General features: G+C 44.9%; 1 protein-coding gene, 2 long non-coding RNA genes and 1 pseudogene across 4 annotated transcripts; all 4 read left to right on the top strand.

Moving 5' to 3' along the window:
* Nucleotides 1-636: 636 nt before the first annotated feature.
* Nucleotides 637-2,056, top strand: LOC112350407. Of its 2 annotated transcripts, XR_002993757.1 has the most exons (3): nucleotides 637-729; nucleotides 1,027-1,695; nucleotides 1,743-2,056. It is a non-coding gene; the product is annotated as an uncharacterized LOC112350407 (long non-coding RNA). The 2 variants fall into 2 exon arrangements; XR_002993756.1 differs by having other exon boundaries at nucleotides 1,027-2,056.
* Nucleotides 2,057-3,088: 1,032 nt separating this feature from the next.
* Nucleotides 3,089-11,760, top strand: LOC9647813 (annotated as a pseudogene).
* A 1,614-nt stretch (nucleotides 11,761-13,374) lies between these two features.
* Nucleotides 13,375-15,189, top strand: LOC112350405. The gene is made up of 4 exons (XM_024686580.1): nucleotides 13,375-13,665; nucleotides 13,946-13,957; nucleotides 14,591-14,641; nucleotides 14,689-15,189. Exons 1-4 carry the CDS (start codon nucleotides 13,467-13,469, stop codon nucleotides 14,736-14,738), a joined length of 312 nt encoding a protein of 103 aa, XP_024542348.1. The 5' UTR covers nucleotides 13,375-13,466; the 3' UTR covers nucleotides 14,739-15,189.
* A 3,366-nt stretch (nucleotides 15,190-18,555) lies between these two features.
* On the top strand, nucleotides 18,556-19,172 carry LOC9647814. The gene is made up of 3 exons (XR_002993760.1): nucleotides 18,556-18,570; nucleotides 18,638-18,700; nucleotides 18,756-19,172. It is a non-coding gene; the product is annotated as an uncharacterized LOC9647814 (long non-coding RNA).
* Nucleotides 19,173-21,364: the final 2,192 nt, after the last annotated feature.

Here is a 21,364-nt window from a genome sequence, read left to right on the forward strand (position 1 = left end):
GAGCAAGATGTGAGAACATAGTGCTCTAGATAGGGTAGTATGGTATGCAATTTAGTCAATTGTCTATTTAGTTTGCAACATTAACAATTTGCTAGAATGCATGGGATGAATGGGTCTATGGGCCATGAATGGCTCCATTCCATAGCATGGGTCATTGCTATGGGCATTATGCCACATCTGGGGCATAAGGATTGGATATTCCTAAAATTTGTTTTTTTCACACTCATAATACATGTGACCAATAGCAGGCATACACGTGGTGTGAGTGAAATCCACCGTTGTAAAATCCTTTTTTACAAATTGCACACCATACAAACAAAATTGTGGTTAAGTTTTCACTTTTTGTCTCTTGTGTTTATAATTGAGTTAGTGGTCTAAACCACCGGATGAAGATCGTGCGGTCACTGACGATTCTAGGGCGCCACTGTCGGGTTTCACGATAGGGCGCTCTTGATCGCTCTCCGGATCATCGATTCCAGCGCGCAGCGGTGAGGGTTTCAACTAACGAAATGGACGAGGAATTGGCCAAGGTGCAGGCTGAAATCGAGCGTCTTGAGCCGCAGATCCAAGCGGCTGGGGGATCTTTTCTCTCTGCCTTTGAGAGTGGCAATCAATTTCTGGCGGAATATTGGCAGAAGGAGGAAGAGCAGCTGCGGAAGGAAAAACAGCAGCTGCGGAAGAAAAAATTACAGCTGCGGAAGAATGAACTCCTCCTCCTCCAATGTAATGGTAAGTCATTCTTTGTGTATTTAGCTTTCCCCCTCGATTTGGGGCGTTTTGCTGTGTGTGTGGTTCCATGTGGCTATGGCTGCTTTCGGCCATGGTTAAGGATTTTGCCAGAGGTAGCTTCAATTCGCTTTTATTTTGGGTTGCTGGAAGTGTGGCTATGGTGGCTTTTGGCTATGCTGCCGGTGGACGCATGCTCCCTTGTGGATCCTTGGTCGTCCTTGTATGGCTATGGCTGTTGAGACCCTGGTTTTTTCTTCTAGATCTAATACTAACTTTGTTTTGTTCTGAATGTTGCAGTGCGCGGGTAAGCAATTGGGAAAGCCCTTCGTTTCCTTTCACATGCATCCCCATTTTCTGTCCAGTTCTTGGTATTCCATTTGTCCAGTTCTGGATGCTACTTTAATGCTGTCTGTCTAGTAATAGTTGGGTGTCTTCTCTTTGGGATGACTGGTATGTTTTTCGGCCTGACACTAGAGTTTGCTCAGTTCTGCTCACAAGTCTGTGCATTCCTCCCCCTTGTTTGCTTTTCATATGTTTACTTGGTCATTCCGCGATGCCTTTTCTTTCAAATTTCGTCGCTGCTAATCTGGTAGCCCTCTCTGTCGAGTACCCCTTCGCCTCTCAGATCTGTGTTGCGAAATCCCTGACCATAACCACACATGGAAGAGATGACTAACCGAGTTCTCCTCTCCCGCAGCAGCCTCTCTTTCACCCGGAGCAGCAGCAACTCTTAATCCCGGAGCGGCTGCTTTGCTTTCCCTGTCTGGTCATGGTTAAGGATTTTTGCTTCCTGAATCTGTTTCTTTCTTTCTGTGTGGATATCTGGTAATCTCGGTCATTCTCACCCCTGTTTGCCCTTTGGCTGTGTTTAATTCTGTGGCCATTCCTCCATAAACTTCGTTGTGCCTCTCACAGCACCAGCGCCACCACCAGCGGGACTTCGTCCAGCCGAGATTGACGTGCCTGGTATGAATGATGTCTAGGGGACTGAAAGCCGTAATTTTTTGTGTCAGACAAGATCGCCTGGGCCAAGAAGCTGAACGAGAATCTGACCGGACACTGACTGGACAAGCCATGCGACTTTTCGGGAGCTCCATACTCCCGCTTTCTCTGGAATGGAGTAAAACATACATGTACATGGGTCGCTCACTCTTACGGAGATAAAAAGTTTCGTATTGACCTTGAGACACGGCACTGACAACCTTCCTGGAACTCTGGGCTCTGGGAAGACCACTGCTCTTGCTACTGTGGCTGGATATCTTCTGCAACTTTGGAAGAACACCTCCAAGAAGGTCGTCTTTATCAATGACGAATGTTTCATTGACAATCCCTCGAGGACAATTGTGGGTGGCTCTTTTGCTGAGCTACATAGACGACTTTCCAGCCGAGCTTTCATGCCGGGGGATGGACCTTGAAAGTATTAGAATTTTGGATCCTGATGCTGCAGATAAATGAAGTGAGTGTTGTGGAAGATTTCAATCCTTGTCCCCCTCAGGATTTTCCAGAACTTGCTTAGCCAGAACATCTTTCAGGTACACTGGTTTCTTGCTCTCCTTCAAAGCCTTCTCTTCCTTTATTATCGGAAAACTTCACCTTTGGCTTGTACATATGCTGGGATCCTTCTTCTTGATCTTGGCTAGCATCTCTAAAATTAGTATCTTTGCAGCACTCCATCCTCCAGTCTTCCTCATTTGATGGCAAATACAAGCCTACACTTTTTAAGCAATGTCAATTTTGGCCTTTGCTTGAGGATAATAATTCAAAGTTGAAGAGATTAGAATACTCTTTTTTGAGCTAGTCAATTGCTATAATATAAAAACTGTTGGAGGGGTTTGAGAAATAAAAGAGCAAAATAAAAATATTGAATAGAAACATTTATTGGAAGACCAAAGTGATGGGAAGTAAATGTAAAAAGAAATAAAATAAAAATAAAGGGAAGGAAAAAAAATTAAAAAGTTATGAAACAAAAAGGAAAAGTCTCAAATATGCAATCCTAAAAACCATTTGCAATAATAAAAGCTCAAACTCAAGAATGCTTACACTCACCACATATATGCATTTGTATAATTGTTGCTATAGAAAATGAAAACTAATTTTGTTGTTAATATAGATGATTTTGCCACACAATGGCAATGTGTAACAACAAACCAGGCAATAAAAAATAAACCCACAAACCTTTATCAACTTTTATCATTTTTTCATTCCAAACACCACACACCTCATAAACCAGAATCTACTACTATAAGGAGCAAACGCCAAACTTTGTGGGCCGCCGGATCCAGCCAATCGGGGCCATCCGATGGGGGGTAACTGTAAAGGGGTTATTTCTTTAACCACGTGTTAGCGAATAATCGCGCTGATGTTTGCCCCCGGCCAATGGGAGGCGGCCAAGCCATGTGGGGCGGGAGAGGAAGGCCCAGCGACGCATGGCACATGCAAAGTGTTGACCGGAGATTGCTGCTCCAGGGCGTCACTCCGGGCAGGATCAAGTGGGTCGTGGCCCTTGGAGCGTGCTGTGGATCGCGATTTCTTCCGGTGGGTAAGCAAATCCACTCCCAAATGGTTGCTGCTGGCTGGGATTCGAGCTTGATCCTGTCTACTGCGCTGATTGACATGTATGCCACGTGTGGCAGTGTAGTGCACGTGGTTTTGACCCTTTATCCTATGGTGATTTACCATAGGATAACACCACGAAGCGGAACCTAAACCCTCTTTGTGCCACGTGACAGATGCCACGTGTCACATGCCACGTGTCCATGCCATGTGTCCATAGGAACCCGAAGTTCAAGGCCTTGGGCCATTGAACGAAGGAACGGTGCCAAACTCCCAAGCATGGAGCCAAGGAGTGACGGAACCGAACCACGGAGCAACTCCCGAGCATAAAGCCCAAGGAGTGAAGGGACAGGAGCCCGGAGTGACTTGGAACAGTCCTGGAGCAACTAGCATCCCAATGCCAGGACCAGCACACAAAACGGAGCCAAACGGAGTCTGGCGCTATTTCGGCATACCGGTGGCCTAACGCGAGGATATGGGTACTCCACCAACTAGCATGGAATGGAACTTGGGCTTAGACCCAAGCCGGACGCAAAACAAGGACAGGCACGCAAGCGGGAGCTAGACTATGCCTCAGGTTGGTCGGCCATGCCCGACCTACCCACTATCCCTACTATACATTTGGAACCCCCCACAGCCCCCCCCCCCCTTGAGGAACACACGCTTTGGGCTTTCACCCCAAGCCTCCCTTAGTATCAGGAGTTAGTCTCTGGGACAAGCTCGAAACTTACTAAATATGGAATGTCCTTAGATTGCGAATTTGGACACGGGACGAACACCATTGTGTTCAGGCCGATCTCTACATTCCGTAGATATGCCAAATGAGCAAATCTGGACACTTTCCATAAATAGCATTTGGGACCGAAATGAGACTAACACAAAGGGCATGATAGCGAGGGTGTTTGGCAGACACGGTAAGCTATCATCCAGCAATATTGAGGGACCAATCTCAATACGCGAGGGTTCTTGTCAAGCCAGTGCAAGACAGAGCAAAAGAGAACTAACAAGCCGGGCCAAGTATGCTCAGCTAAATAGACACTTAGGAATTCCTTCCTTATGCTCATCCGGCCAAGTACAGATGCAAAGTCTAGTTTACTAACACTTGAACAAGAGGGGCCAATAAAGGGAACCAGCAGTACCGACCTCCTGCCATCGTGGCAGTAAGGTAAGAGTGTCCGTAAGGACTAGTCGACAGGTAACTTTCGATACCCGAAGTCACATGCGCGACACTCTCCCCCCCTAGGGAAGATCGACGTCCTCGTCGATGCATACTCGAGTCTAGAATACCGCCAAGGAAACAACTCCAGAAAAAGTTCACGGTACTCACACTATGTGAGAAATGCACCAACTTAAATGAGTTAGGGGGCAACCTCTTTGTCTAACGCGGATGCGCTACCAGCTCAGACACCTTTCAGCCGTCGCCGACAAGGAAATGACCAACGGAGTTAGCCACCCTTGCTGCTCTGGGAGTCACCCAGCTTACAAAAGTGTGATATGCCCTGCCCGCAGGAACATAGAGAGAGAAGCCAGAAGCCCCAACCCTCCTAAGCAAAGAAACCAAACCCGTCGGTAAGGTTTAGATAGACTACTGTAAACAGGCAGTTAGAGTTGTTTACACGGTCACGCCCTTTTAACGGAATAAGGAACATCGACAGAGAGGCGGGTTATGTGACTAGTCTACAGTAGCTACCCCATGACTAGAGATTTCAACATGCACACGAAGTGCCGAAGCCAGTCCGCCTATACTAGCCCAAACTCAAAGATCAATAGATGGACAATATCAAAGTCAGAGACAATGATATTTTAGAAGGTTAATTATCAGTGATTATATCTTAGAGTAGAACACAAAAGTATTCTAAGCAAGTTATCATCCGATAAACCAATAGTATTGTACAGGAACCACCAAGATCATCATAATTGGTAAATATAGGATTCACCATCAAACAAAATTCAATAGCAAGTATATCATCAAGTAAACTCAATGATAAAGTTTAACTATTAAAGATTGCAGATAGAATACTAAACAACTTACGAAAGACAACTCAAAGAACACAAAGTATCATTGACTGATAAGCAAAATGCTCGCGAATGTATCACCCAAAGGAAATAACATCCAAATCTATCAAAACTAACTTGAGCAACAATCAACAGAAGAGAATGAATGTGGTAAGACCAACAAACACTCATTCCTGCCAACTATCACAAAAACTAATCTGAATAGATCCCAGCCAACAATACCAAGGAACTCAAGTTGCCTAAGCAAGTGTCAGCAACATCCTACTAATGTCTCAAACCCAAGAGACCAATCCAAAGCAAATCACAAAGAACATGTGATATTGCGAAAAGCCACAAGCCATCAAAGAGAACAACTAACAATCATGAAAGATCATCAATCATCCCATCAATAAAGAGATGCATAATCATCGTCTAAGAAAGAATCCACTACCTCAAAGAGCAACGAATCATTCTATATCAACAACAACCAAGCAAAACCCTTGACAAGGATAATCAACTATCTTAGATGATAATTAATCATCACCAATGATTGCCAGATGCAAATACTAACGTCAACATCGAAGCTAATGAGCCAAAATGCCTTCCCCAACAACTTCGAACAAATGGAACAACGATCATAAAACTCAAAGAACCAAAAGCTCGAAGAAGTCTATAGCTAAGTCTTGCCTAATAATGATCACAAGCTTTGCATAAACTAACTTCAATGCTAAAGAAGAAATCATGGTACAACCCACAATATCCTCCTCAACACATCCATAAGCTAAACTTCATAATGCAAAGCTAATGAAGAGCATGTCTGCATCAATCCAAAAGCTAAGCATAACAAAGCTATGCTTAACAAGTGATCATCAAACGATCCTCCATGAATCCATCTATAGCAAGACGTAACTCACATCATAACAAGCACAAGAAGAATCATCAATGATCGATATATTCCAACTCAAATCCAATAAGGATTCAAACATTCTAATATCAATCACTAACTCTTCCGCTTGTAGAGTTAGCATAGTTCACGACTGAATCACTTTTCAAGGAAAAGCTCAAAGCTCAACCCCTACTAAATAATCTCGTTTAGAACACAACTAACTCAAACTTGCCACTCAGTTCATTTGAACGTCAACATAGTTGCTAATTAGCAAATGCACGAATGCTAATAACACAAAGCTATAGCCAAATCATCGACACTATCTTCATCAAAACTAATGAAACTCGACATCAATCTTGCGGAGAGACATCTCATTTCACTAAAATCTTAACATCAACAATGTCAACAACAAGGCATCACTTCAATGCCATCAACACTAGAACAAAGCGAGAAGAAAGCACGAGTGTATCACCACTCAAAACTCTCTAGCAACTAAGCTAACCAAGGTCGAAGATACTTTACTCGAGTATCCGAGACTAATTCTTCAACAATACTCAGTTACAGATAACACTTCATCAAGGAGTGAATCACCACATCCAAGACTCCATGAAATCCAACACTATGAACTAAACGCAACCAAATGATATCAACAGAGGTAGAGTCGATATGCCAACATGGAAAACCCACGTAAGTCTAACAACACAATCCTCCGCAACCCCATTCGGTAAAGCAAGCCCATCACTGCTAAATCATCATCGAGTGAAGCAAGTGTCAATAGTCTTTTGACAAAGTCTACAAGCAATCATTAGTCGCAAAGCAACTAACAATCACTCTTTCAACTTGCCTTCACAAGACCAAAACACTAAACTCATGTCATCGAGTCATACACTTGTCCAACATGAACACGATACCTCCGGTATGAGATAAAAGTTCATAGACAAGCACAAACCAAATGACCACTCAAATCCAACTCAACCACGATAAGCTCACCAAAGCATTTAGCCATTAGCTCTGAGCATGCCTTGAAGAGGCTAGCTAAGCATGATCAACACTTAGTCGAAACTAAAGTGAAGACCATGAGATGGACTTATATCGGTACACAACCTCCTTATAGACAAAGCTATAGTACGGGTACCAACATCTCAAACTCAAACAACTAAGTTGGACATCACCATTCTCAGCCAAGGCGCAAGGCCACCAAGACTAAGTCAAGATCAGTGAGAGCTCACTACTCTCATAGAGTCTAACAAAATGCAAAGTGCAACCTACCACCAAGCATAACGCTACAAAAGAAAGGCACAAGGGTCACCTTTCTGGAAAAGTGCAACGGCCACTTTTCTACACTAACTCCAGACTCTATCCAACTCAATTGCCTTAGCCCTAAAAGTTAGCATCCCTTTCGGGTCGCATCATACAAACTACTTACTAAGATCTAAGCCAACCGAAGTCAACTCCAACCCCTTCACTAGTTTGTATTGGCTTTTGAAAATGGAATGGTTTTCGAGCAAAGTGATAACAGATCAGCCATTGGAAAAGTCTAAGAAAATTTGTGGAAAAAAAAATCTTCCAATCCTAGAAAAAGAATGACTCTCAGTCTAGGAATTCAAATTTTCAAAACTCAACCAACTTCCTCCTACTTACAACTTCACATAGGTTCACCTCAACACAAATTCTCATGACCTATAGTATGCTTAAGCCTCGAACATCTTTCTGCCCATTTTTCCAATATCCAACACCGACATCCGTAAAATGCAAAGTGAACATCCAAGGCTTGATCACGAAGACCACATCTTCGGATATCCACATTGCACTAACACTCTTCTTCAACCACCTTCAAGATCCAATGTGAAGCTAAAACACTAACAAGAAAAATGACATAGAAAATCAAGCTCTAAGGAAAATCCTCACCACTTGAAATAACAATGCCACTTCCACTAACACAAGTGTTAGCGATGTCAATGCCTCAACTACACACCTTCTCCATCCAACAATCTACTCCAAGTGTTAACGAATCAACTTATGAGCTATAGCAAATGAATGCTACAACCCTTTCCAACACCTTATGGGCAAACCCTCAAGGAAACAAGGAACCAACTTAAGCTTAGCATAATGGACCATCATCGAGAATCCAGTCAAAGCTACTACAATGCTACTTTGTGCAAGTAGACTAGCTTCACCATCAACCACTTTGGGGTTGATCATCATTTAACCAGCAACTTCGTAAACACATTGCTCATTATCACATGGATATGATATAGAAATCACAATGACTTGATCATCAATTGAGCAACACCACGAACAATGCCAATGTCATTACTTCAAAGGTTTACATGAATATCAAGTGCCAACTCAACTTGACAGAATGCAACATAAATGCCACACTCTACCGATAGAGATTTACAACACCCAATACCACTAACTTTTGTTCACAACACAGACAAGCTCATGCCCCTCACTATCCGATCAAAAACTCAAGACTTAACCCAACACCAAGCTACTCAAGGAGCAATAGCTAGGTTCCCCGGAAAAGAATTGAGCATTGTAACCCAAGTCTTCCAATAGCGAGCTTAGACAAAATGGTTTAACGCTTCACCGCTATCCATCCCATAACTCACCATTTGTAAGACCATCATAATCAACATGCATCAAGATAGGGACTCTTGATTGCATAATGTGAATACGAGCAATGAGTCAACACCTCGTTGCAAATCATCTCTCCAAGAAGAAAAGATGATTTACGTGTTTGATCCTCCGTCCCCGATGACTCTCTTTTCGGTCTCATCTTTGACCAAACCTCAAGCTTGCTTTCACACTGCCTTCAGTCCAATCCAAGAAAAGTTTATGAGAGAGCACAACAATGATTACTTGAACCAATAGACTAACCCCTACAGTCTTAGTTGATCCACTTGTAATCATGCCTAGGAAAGATCTACTAGTGTCGTGCTAAACAGCTACGGACCAGCCTATTTGCCACTCATAGCAAACCCAGGGAAAGTTTGCTTTCACCCATGGTACATAGAACAACTTATGGAACTACCGATAGGCTAACATTAATCCTGCCAACTCAAAGTTTAATCTCGAGTTGCTAATGTGCCTCACTCGCGAGCCCAAGCATAAACTCGTGCTAACGGAGCATCTCAAATCCATCCTATGAGCCCAAGAGCAAGCTCACATTGTTAGGTACAAAAGGTAACCAAAACCATACCCAAGGAACGAACGTGAACCCCTTGCACCAAACGTGTACTCAATCGGACCATCGTTTTCATCTCTGCGTATGCAACGAGACTAGTTGCCCAATCTCATTGTATAGTACTCGCTGAGACTTACTCTCTGATACCAAATGTAGCGCACGTGGTTTTGACCCTTTATCCTATGGTGATTTACCATAGGATAACACCACGAAGCGGAACCTAAACCCTCTTTGTGCCACGTGACAGATGCCACGTGTCACATGCCACGTGTCCATGCCATGTGTCCATAGGAACCCGAAGTTCAAGGCCTTGGGCCATTGAACGAAGGAACGGTGCCAAACTCCCAAGCATGGAGCCAAGGAGTGACGGAACCGAACCACGGAGCAACTCCCGAGCATAAAGCCCAAGGAGTGAAGGGACAGGAGCCCGGAGTGACTTGGAACAGTCCTGGAGCAACCAGCATCCCAATGCCAGGACCAGCACACAAAACGGAGCCAAACGGAGTCTGGCGCTATTTCGGCATACCGGTGGCCTAACGCGAGGATATGGGTACTCCACCAACTAGCATGGAATGGAACTTGGGCTTAGACCCAAGCCGGACGCAAAACAAGGACAGGCACGCAAGCGGGAGCTAGACTATGCCTCAGGTTGGTCGGCCATGCCCGACCTACCCACTATCCCTACTATACATTTGGAACCCCCCACAGCCCCCCCCCCCTTGAGGAACACACGCTTTGGGCTTTCACCCCAAGCCTCCCTTAGTATCAGGAGTTAGTCTCTGGGACAAGCTCGAAACTTACTAAATATGGAATGTCCTTAGATTGCGAATTTGGACACGGGACGAACACCATTGTGTTCAGGCCGATCTCTACATTCCGTAGATATGCCAAATGAGCAAATCTGGACACTTTCCATAAATAGCATTTGGGACCAAAATGAGACTAACACAAAGGGCATGATAGCGAGGGTGTTTGGCAGACACGGTAAGCTATCATCCAGCGATATTGAGGGACCAATCTCAATACGCGAGGGTTCTTGTCAAGCCAGTGCAAGACAGAGCAAAAGAGAACTAACAAGCCGGGCCAAGTATGCTCAGCTAAATAGACACTTAGGAATTCCTTCCTTATGCTCATCCGGCCAAGTACAGATGCAAAGTCTAGTTTACTAACACTTGAACAAGAGGGGCCAATAAAGGGAACCAGCAGTACCGACCTCCTGCCATCGTGGCAGTAAGGTAAGAGTGTCCGTAAGGACTAGTCGACAGGTAACTTTCGATACCCGAAGTCACATGCGCGACAGGCAGCTTGCGAGGCGATGAAGACAGTAGTAGCAGGATTTTGCTCCTGGAAGAATTGTTTGTGGCCTGTGACAGGCATTACGAATGACAGCAGGGATCCCTGTGCCGACACCTTTCGCACAGCAACACTGCCAATGCTTAGGCACTTTGGTGTTCCAGTCGAAGGCCTAGAACTCAAGGTTGTTGCCCGCGGAGCTCCTCCCTTGGGTGGCGGTGAGGCTGTCCTCAAAGTTCCCATTGTCCCCAAGAGCCTCACGGTCAGTTTCTCCAAACTCCTCTTCTTTTCTTTCTCTCCTCGCTAAGAATCCTTCGCCAGGCTGCTACATGGGTGGACAAGGGCATGGTGAAACGTATCCGAGGAGTGAGTTACTTCACACCCGTCTCACCTCATATGGCCAATCGAATGTGGTGTGCTAAAGCGCTTGCTCCCCGACATGTACATCTTTACTGATCACTACACTGGTTCGGATTCCGGGAAGTAAGTTCCATGATTTTGTGCTGCAAGGTAAACGTTTTTCATCTTGCTTCCTTTGTCATGGCACAGATCTCCGGGCTATGGAATCTCACTGGTGGCAGAAATGACCACCGGCTGCATTTTAAGCTCCGAGTGCGTGGCTACGCATTCTGGAGCATCCGAGCTCCAGCTTCCAGAGGACCTGGGGATGCAAGCAGCCATGTCCTTGCTACAGGAGATAAAAGTTGGGAGGAGTTGTAGATTCAACTCACCAGGTATCTATCTGTGAAGCTGGAAAGGAAAGAAGTCGATCTCACAAACTTTCCTGTTTGCCATACAGGGGTTGCTGTTCCCGACCATCAAAGAATTTCTGGGAGTGCAGTTTGGTATCAAGCCTGACCCAAATCAGTTACATGGAACTTTTTCTAGAAGCCATCGGTCTTTTCCAGCAGCAGCGCATCCACTCTCCTTGATGTGCACAGCGATTCAAGCTGCGGCCTCAAACTCCAGCCAGCCATCCACGACGATCATCTGCCTCTCATCGTCATCATCTGCTGATGCTCCCACTGAAGATAAGAAGCTGGAATACACTTTGGACGCATTCACTATGTCCGTCACTACCAGCTGGGGGCTCTTGAAGTCCGGATGGCGGTGAGCTCCCGGAGGAACTTGAGCATGCAGCTGAAGATCGAGAACATTTTCCCATTAGATGTCTCCCGCATCAAACGTTGATGTCTTTTAGTGACTCAAGAACAGCATGAGGCATGGGCATTTTAGACACAATTGGTGGAAAAAGCATCTTAACCTGCAAAGAATTCCAATGAAACCAGTTCCAGTTAATAAGGAGACACTTTGTATCTCCCGAACTATTTTTTGCTGTATATCCTGATGAAAATGGGAGTAAGAGGTGTGAGAAAAATTCCAAGTTGAACTAACTCACAGTGAAACCCTGCCTTCCCCCCCACCGCAATATAGACTGTAGTTCAAAGTTCGTTACTTGAGAACAAAGAGTGAAAAATAAGTCATGATGAGAACTCCCCAAATCTCATGAACTGCACAAATCTAACTTAATTTTTCACAGGCATTTTGCACAGGCATCTGCCTATCCTCACTCAAAAGTAGTCACTTTACTTTTAGACCACATTAGATCAGAAGTGCAAAAGATCAAAATGTTGAAACCATATTAGAAGTAAAAAGTAAGGTTTATTACTAGATGATTAAGGTTTCTCTCAAACAGACATCATTTTTTGGCTAAATCACAACTGTGGGGGTATTTAACAATAAAAGTATATATTATATTTTTATATGTAGCTTTAGTTATTTATAATTATCAGAAAAACTACGATAATGTATGTAGTATTTGATTAAACATTAATATTTTAAAATATTTTTACTAATTTATTAGTATATAATACTATGGAATATAAGATTTGAATTTATTATATATATATATATATATATATACAAATAATTATTTTTTGATTGGATCTGGGTAGCAATATATTAATGTTTCTAAAAACTTATTGTTTTATATTTTGAGTAAAACTTATAATTAATTAATGTCCTGCAGTAATTATTCTCTTTTATTTGTTTTTACTTTTTTATTTGTCAATTTGTTTCTAAATATATTCATATTTCCAAATAATAATTTGTATATAATATTTTTATGAATGAATATTTTATCTTACTTATGCCTAAGAATATATTTTGTTCTAAATAGTTATATTATCAAGTTTAAAAAATTTAGCTTTTTATTCATCTAACATTTTCTAGGCATAATTCTCTCAATCAAAGTGGAATATAATATTTGTTGTTTTAATACTATTCTAATTTAGTTTTTAATATATTAAAAAATCAAAACAGTATTTTGCTAATTACACAGCATATGCTGGGCAAGTGCTAGTTCTGCAATAAAGAAATTCATTGCTAAGAGGATAAAGATAACACCTAGTGATTAAAGCACTATGCCTCTGATACCATGTGAAGAGAAGCTAGCCTCTCCACCTAAAACTCTAAAAAAAGAGAGCAGCTCTCACAAAATAGGAAAAACAGCTAAGAAGCTTAAATTGAAGGAATGTGACTCAAGCCACTTGACTTGACTCTAACAGTGGTAAGACAGGATGGCATTAATGGCTGCCACATTCTCTACTTTGGTGGCAGGAAGACCCTTTACTCCAGAGATACATACCACTTAAACAAACAAAATTGTGGCTAATGTCTCTTGTGTTTATAATTGAGTTAGTGGTCTAAACCACCGGGCCGTCGGATGAAGATCGTGCGGTCCCTGACGATTCTAGGGCGCCACTGAGCTCTCCGGATCATCGATCCCAGCGCGCGGCGGCGAGGATTTCAACTAACGAAATGGACGAGGAATTGGCTAACGTGCAGGCTCAAATCGGACGTCTTGAGCCGCAGATCGAAGCGGCTGGGGAATCTTTTCTCTTTGCCTTTGAGAGTGGCAATCAATTTCTGGCGGAATATTGGCAGAAGAAGGAAGAGCAGCTGCGGAAGAAAAAATTACAGCTGTGGAAGGAGGAACTCCTCCTCCTCAAATCTAATTGTAAGTCATTCTTTGTGTATTTCGATTTGGGGCGTTTTGCTGTGTGTTGTGGATTATGTGTGGTTCCATTGGCTGCTTTCGGCCATGGTTAAAGAGGTAGCTTCAGTTCGCTTTTATTTTGGGTTGCTGGGAGTGTGGCTATGGTGGCTTTTGGCTATGCTGCCGGTGGACGCATGCTCCCTTGTGCATCCTTGGTCGTCCTTGTATGGCTATGGCTGTTGAGACCCTGGTTTTTTCTTCTAGATCTAATACTAACTTTGTTTTGTTCTGAATGTTGCAGTGCGCGGATCTGGTAAGCAATTGCGAAAGCCCTTTGTTTCCTTGCACATGCATCCCCATTTTCTGTCCAGTTCTTGGTATTCCATTTGTCCAGTTCTGGATGCTACTTTAATGCTGTCTGTCTAGTAATAGTTGGGTGTCTTCTCTTTGGGATGACTGGTATGCTTTTCGGCCTGACACTAGAGTTTGCTCAGTTCTGCTCACAAGTCTGTGCGTTCCTCCAAAGCCCCCTTGTTTGCTTTTCATGTCTGTCTTGTGTTTTACTTGGTCATTCCCCGATGCCTTTTCTTTCAAATTTCGTCGCTGCTGCCCTCTCTGTCGAGACCCCTTAACCTCTCAGATCTGTGTTGCGAAATCCCTGACCATAACCACACATGGAAGAGATGACTAAGGATCCCTTTCTCCTCTCCCGCAGCAGCCTCTCTGTCACCCGGAGCAGCAGCAACTCTTTATCCCGGAGCGGCTCCACTGTCCTGCTTTGCTTTCCCTGTCTGGTCACGGTTAAGGATTTTTGCTTCCTGAATCTGTTTCTTTCTTTCTGTGTGGATATCTGGTAATCTCCGCATCCTTGTGGTCATTCTCACCCCTGTTTGCCCTTTGGCTGTGTTTAATTCTGTGTCCATAAACTTTATTGTGCCTCTCACAGCGCCAGCGCCACCACCAGCGGGACTTCGTCCAGCCGAGATTGACGTGCCTGGTATGAATGATGTCTAGGGGACTGAAAGCCGTAATTTTTTGTGTCAGACAAGATCGCCTGGGCCAAGAAGCTGAACGAGAATCTGACCGGACACTGACTGGACAAGCCATGCGACTTTTCGGGAGCTCCATACTCCCGCTTTCTCTGGAATGGAGTAAAACATACATGTACATGGGTCGCTCACTCTTACGGAGATAAAAAGTTTCGTATTGACCTTGAGACACGGCACTGACAACCTTCCTGGAACTCTGGGCTCTGGGAAGACCACTGCTCTTGCTACTGTGGCTGGATATCTTCGGCAACTTTGGAAGAACACCTCCAAGAAGGTCGTCTTTATCAATGACGAATGTTTCATTGACAATCCCTCGAGGACAATGTGGGTGGCTCTTTTGCTGAGCTACATAGACGACTTTCCAGCCGAGCTTTCATGCCGGGGGGTGGACCCTGAAAGTATTAGAATTTTGGATCCTGATGCCGGGGGGTGGACCTTGAAAGTATTAGAATTTTGGATCCTGATGCTGCAGATAAATGAAGTGAGTGTTGTGGAAGATTTCAATCCTTGTCCCCCTCAGGATTTTCCAGAACTTGCTTAGCCAGAACATCTTTCAGGTACACTGGTTTTTTGCTCTTCTTCAAAGCTTTCTCTTCCTTTGTTATCGGAAAACTTCACCTTTGGCTTGTACATATGCTGGGATCCTTCTTCTTGATCTTGGCTAGCATCTCTAAAATTAGTATCTTTGCAGCACTCCATCCAGTCTTCCTCATTTGATGGCAAATTCATGTCCACAAGCCTACACTTTTGAAGCAATGCCAATTTTGGCGGATAATAATTCAAAGTTGAAGAGATCAGAATACTCTTTCTTAAGCTAGTCAATTGCTATAATATAAAGACTGTTGGAGGGGTTTGAGAAATAAAGGAGCAAAATAAAAATATTGAATAGAAACATTTATTGGAAGACCAAAGTGATGGGAAGTAAATGTAAAAAGAAATAAAATAAAAATAAAGGGAAGGAAAAAAAATTAAAAAGTTATGAAAAAAAAGGAAAAGTCTCAAATATGCAATCCTAAAAACCATTTGCAATAATAAAAGCTCAAACTCAAGATTGCTTACATTCACCACATATATGCATTTGTATAATTATTGCTATAGAAAATGAAAATTGATTTTGTTGTTAGTATAGATGATTTTGCCACACAATGCAACTGTAAATGGCAATGTGTGGCAACAAGCCAAGCAATAAAATATAAACCCACTAACCTTTATCAACTTTTATCATTTTGTCATTCCAAACACCACAAGCCAAAATCCCCACCTCATAAACCAGAATTCTGCAACAAAGAAATTCATTGCTCCATCTCTCCAAAAGGATATAGATGACACCTAGTGTCTAAAGCACTATGCCTATGATACCATGTGAAGAGAAGCTAGCCTCTCCACCTAATACTCTAAAAAAAGAGAGCAGCTCTCACAAAATAGGAAAAAAAACTAAGAAGCTTAAATTGAAGGAATGTGACTCAAGCCATTTGGCTTGACTCTAAGACAGGATGGCATTAGTGGCTGCCACATTCTCTACTTTGGTGGCAGGAAGACCCTTTACTCACAACCTCCAGAGGGATGAGCACACCTATACATACCGCTTAAACAAACAAAATTGTGGCTAAGTTTTCACTTTTTGTCTCTTGTGTTTATAATTGAGTTAGTGGTCTAAACCACCGGGCCGTCGGATGAAGATCGTGCGGTCCCTGACGATCATCGAATCCCTAACCCTAGCTAATATATAGGGCGCTCTTGATCGCTCTCCGGATCATCGATCCCAGCGCGCGGCGGCGAGGATTTCAACTAACGAAATGGACGAGGAATTGGCTAAGGTGCAGGCTCAAATCGCGCGTCTTGAGCCGCAGATCCAAGCGGCTGGGGAATCTTTTCTCTTTGCCTTTGAGAGTGGCAATCAATTTCTGGCGAAATATTGGCAGAAAAAGGAAGAGCAGCTGCGGAAGAAAAAATTACAGCTGTGGAAGAAGGAACTCCTCCTCCTCAAATCTAATTGTAAGTCATTCTTTGTGGGCGTTTTGCTGTGTGTTGTGGATTATGTGTGGTTCCATTGGCTACTTTCGGCCATGGTTAAGGATTTTGCCAGAGGTAGCTTCAATTCGCTTTTATTTTGGGTTGGTGGAAGTGTGGCTATGGTGGCTTTTGGCTGTGCTGCCGGTGGACGCATGCTCCCTTGTGCATCCTTGGTCGTCCTTGTATGGCTATGGCTGTTGAGACCCTGGTTTTTTCTTCTAGATCTAATACTAACTTTGTTTTGTTCTGAATGTTGCAGTGCTTAGAAATATGAACTAGTGAAGTCCATGTAAACAAGCACCCTAGATTGCATGATGTGTGTAAGGCTATATGGAGTATCGGCCCGTGAGAAGAAGTATGGTATGTGCCAGTCTCGAGGCTCGGCTCCTTGCAAGTGCCTCTCGAGAGCCACTGGGCGGTATGAAGTAGACCCGAGCACCGCTTGTCCATCGCCACCACCTTTCATCACTGCTGAGACGTGTTCCGCTAGATCAGAGGCAGGATTTCCTGGGAGTCTCGTATTTCCCGAACAAGCTGCTCCAGCCGGATATGGTGTCGCCCCTGGACAAGTGCCTGAATATGTGCAAGGCAAACTGCTCCTGTGCCGCGGTCTTCTATAGCAAGAACTCGAGCGGCTGCTACTTCGTCAAGGACATCCTGGGAAGCTTGGACTTTGATGCCACTGCTGCGGTGCAGTACTCCGCTCATCTCAAGCTCGAGAGTGGCAGCATTGTCCTGAAGCCTGGATGCTACTTTATCTAGTTGGGTGTCTTCTCTTTGGGATGACTGGTAGCCTGACACTAGAGTTTGCTCAGTTCTGCTCACAAGTCTGTGCGTTCCTCCAAAGCCCCCTTGTTTGCTTTTCATGTCTGTCTTGTGTTTTACTTGGTCATTCCCCGATGCCTTCGCCTCTCAGATCTGTGTTGCGAAATCCCTGACCATAACCACACATGGAAGAGATGACTAACCGAGAAGGAGCTCTTTCTCCTCTCCCGCAGCAGCCTCTCTTTCACCCGGAGCAGCAGCAACTCTTTATCCTGGAGCGGAATCTGTTTCTTTCTTTCTGTGTGGATATCTGGTAATCTCCGCATCCTTGTGGTCATTCTCACCCCTGTTTGCCATTTGGCTGTGTTTAATTCTGTGGCCATTCCTCCATAAACTATATTGTGCCTCTCACAGCACCAGCGCCAGCAGCGGGACTTCCTCCAGCCGATTTTTATGTGCCTGGTAAGAATGATGTCTAGGGGACTGAATGCCATGACTGGACAAGCCATGCGACTTTTCGGGAGCTCCATATTCCCGCTTTCTGTGGCTATCAAACATACATGTACATGGGTCGCTCACCCTTCAAGGAGATAGAAAGTTTCGTATCGGCCTTGAGACACGGCGCTTCGGATAATGACAACAAACCTCCAGGTATTATTATTGGAACTCCGGGGTCTGGGAAGACCACTGTTCTTGCTACTGTGGCTGGATATCTTCGGCACCTTTGGAAGAACACCTCCAAGAAGGTCGTCTTTATCAATGGCGAAGATTTCATTGACAATCCCTTGTGGACAATGTGGCTGGCTCTTTTACTGAGCTACATAGACGACCTTCCAGCTGAGCTTTCGTGCCGGGGGCGGACCTTGGAAGCATTAGAATCTTGGATCCTGTCGAGATCGTCAGAGCAGCTTTACTTTCTGGTGGACGAGGCCAACGCGTTTGACACCACGCTGAAGAGAGAACCGGGGGCTGCCAGCGCGAAAAAAAGAGACGACGCTTACCATTTTATGAAGAATATGCAACTGCAGCACGTCGTTGTCTACTGCTCAAGTACGTGGACGAGCAGATTAGTGAGCGACAAAAGCCAGGTGGTTACAACGTAAGTGGCGACTACTTTCCAACACTGGTGTGGGGCTAACTTGTGTGCTTTTCCTTTTATCCAACAGGCTGAGGAACTGCAGGCATATTGCGAACACGAGGTTCGTCGTGCCGGGGGGCTCCAAGTGGAGGTGAGCATCGTATTTACCGTGTCTTCTTTTAAAGCCTACTAATGGTTTGGAGTAGGAGGATCCGATTGTGGCGTATTGCAGGCTTGCCACAAGGCAAGGCCACCGAGAGTTGATCCGACAAATTCAGCTCCTCCTCAGATCCATCAACCTGCTTCATCGCGTCGGTAAGCCACACATTCACACATTTCATTTACCTTAATGCGTTTGCTCGGAATTCAAAAGTGAGACCGGCTGGGTTCCCAGGCTTGTTCGCTCATTACGGGACCTGGAAGCTAGGGACCACGTACCAGATGTACGAAGCTGGCCTGGGAGAGTATATCCAAGAGGCGGTCAAGGACCCAGATCGCTGGAATTCCTTCATCGCTGTGGTCAGCAGAGTGGAAACGATTAGAGCGGTGTTACCAGACGCGCTAGACACTCGATGTTTTTACGTGGATCCAGAGACACAAACAGGAAAATGTCCATCAGATTCTCTGTGCGCGCGCACTATGGCGACTCTGCAGTACGCGTCTGACGTTGAGGCTAGGATGGGTATCGGCCAATGGACAAGGCTGATCTCGCAGGATGACAACAGTGCTCGGGTTGGGTGGAACGCAATAATGGCAACTCTCATTTTCATCAAACACTATGGTATCGTTATTACCGCGGAAGGTCTGCAGCTTAACTTTAAACCTGAAGTGGTTGTCAGATTCGAACCCCAACTTCTGTTTGGATCCTATGATCCCCCCCCCATCCTTCGTGGGGTACAACACACCTCAGTCCAAATGCTTCCATCAGTCCTTTTAGGACCATTTTTTGACTCTACTTAAGTCATCCAGCAGTTTTAGACTTGATTAATTCACAGACCTATAAGGTCCCACTTGTGAAGCACTAGCTCACTGGAATACACTTCCTGCATTCCTGTCCTACTTAGAAGGACTATTTTCACAAGTGTTATTCTGACACTTGTTTTTGTTCTCTAGGGCAACTTCTGCCCCTTAGAACTACTTGTCCATGTGATGAGAATACCAACTCATCTTTAAGTACACCCCCCAACTCTTTGGGTTGTTCTAACATTTATTAAAGGTAGCCCCGGCTACCATTTCAAGGGCTGGTGTCCTCTTCTGTATTTGACATCCCACAGTCAACAATTTTAGTCTCGAATTTATGAGTACCAGCCTCAACCATATAAGGGTAATCTTGTGACTCCTTTATTGTTTTGGAGTCTGCATCTTCCCCGTGATCCCAATTGTAGTTGTTTACCACAACTACATTAGCAAGTTTGTTAAGTCAAACGCTCATCTGGATCACATCCTCAACTCTCTGAAGAAACCCTTATACTATTCCCAAGATCCCAAAGTCATTCCATTATTGGCCCCTTTTCTATCCAGCACATTGCACCCAAGTTCACGCATGAACTTGAGTGGAGAGCCATGTCCTCTCGACATGCTACTCCTCAAGGATAGGCCCACTCCTAGGACTTTCTGATGCCAATATCAATGGTGTTATACTTGAGCACCAATAAAAGTCGGACTAAAGAACAACTCCGATACTAAGTTGTAAGTGACTAAATTTTCCATTTTACTTTAGTCACTTAACCGCACCTCCGACCACTTGGAGGAGTCTCACTCACAACCTCCGTAAGTCCTATTTTGGACCTGGGCTTACTAGCCCCGAGAATGGCATCCCCGCCACTCAACTTCGTGCACTTGGTCCAAGTGCTCCACGTGTCCGATCCCATGACTGACACCCCAAGGTACCACCAACATATCAGCCTGTTACGCTAAGGCCATGCCCATTCACCTTGGTCACAACGATGGTCTGACACCATCTGCATCCCAATCCCATCACTTAAAGACTGGGCCATCCATCCATGAGTGATCATCCCAAATCCACTCCTTAGCATCCTTAGGATGCCCACCGACATGGGGATTAGCCTTCCCCAATATCTCCGTTCCAATCCCCACTAAGTCCCTTTTCGTCCATGGCCGTGTTTGCCAACACTGCCACTGGATCGAGGCCCACAGGCCCGACCACTAAGTCCCACGGTCCACTGGGACTTCCTCACCACACGACTGTGTCCTTGGTCACTACCCCAGAGGACTGCTCCTCTTCCTTTCCACAGTCTGAGCCTTTGGGACAACATTTCGGAACACCGTGGCCTTACGCGAGCCACCTGGGTACTCTCCCCGCCTTCCGCCCTTGGGTGCTCTAGCCATGGGCTTAGAGCGAGGTTCCGTTGAGCCACGCCTGGTATCCAAGTAGGTAGTGCCACCCACACTTGGACTGGGAGCATCGGCCAGTCGATCTCCCGGGGGAACTAGAGCCGGCTCTTGAACACTTCACCAAGCTACCCCGCTTGTCGGTCTGTGTTCACTCTAGTCTTGGACTTCCCAGTGGTCAGCTCATCACCCAACACTGGGTCTGGCCTTCCTGGGCCAAACTGGCCTTTCCTAGCCAAACTGGCTCCACTGGGCTCCAACCCCCACACTCTCCCTACTATACTTTTGGAAACCCCCGCCCTGGGGGACGATCGCTTTGGGCTTTCACCCAACTGCCTGTATTAGTATTCGGACTCGGACTCGGACTCGGTCTCGGTCTCGGTCCCGAATTCGGACTCGGACTCAATCTCGGTCTCGGTCTCGGTCTCGGTCTCGGTCCCGGTCTCGGTTCCATCTCGGACTC

Source organism: Selaginella moellendorffii, unplaced genomic scaffold (genome assembly GCF_000143415.4).
Source record: "Selaginella moellendorffii unplaced genomic scaffold, v1.0 SELMOscaffold_49, whole genome shotgun sequence".
In the NCBI taxonomy this organism is placed as follows: Eukaryota; Viridiplantae; Streptophyta; class Lycopodiopsida; order Selaginellales; family Selaginellaceae; genus Selaginella; species Selaginella moellendorffii.

Excerpts from the sequence above, each read along its gene's own strand:
- LOC112350405 (XM_024686580.1), top strand. The coding sequence starts at position 13,467 with ATGGACGAGGAATTGGCTAACGTGCAGGCTCAAATCGGACGTCTTGAG. Across the intron at positions 14,642-14,688 it reads AGCCGAGATTGACGTGCCTG|ACAAGATCGCCTGGGCCAAG; the intron begins GTATGAATGATG and ends TTTTTGTGTCAG.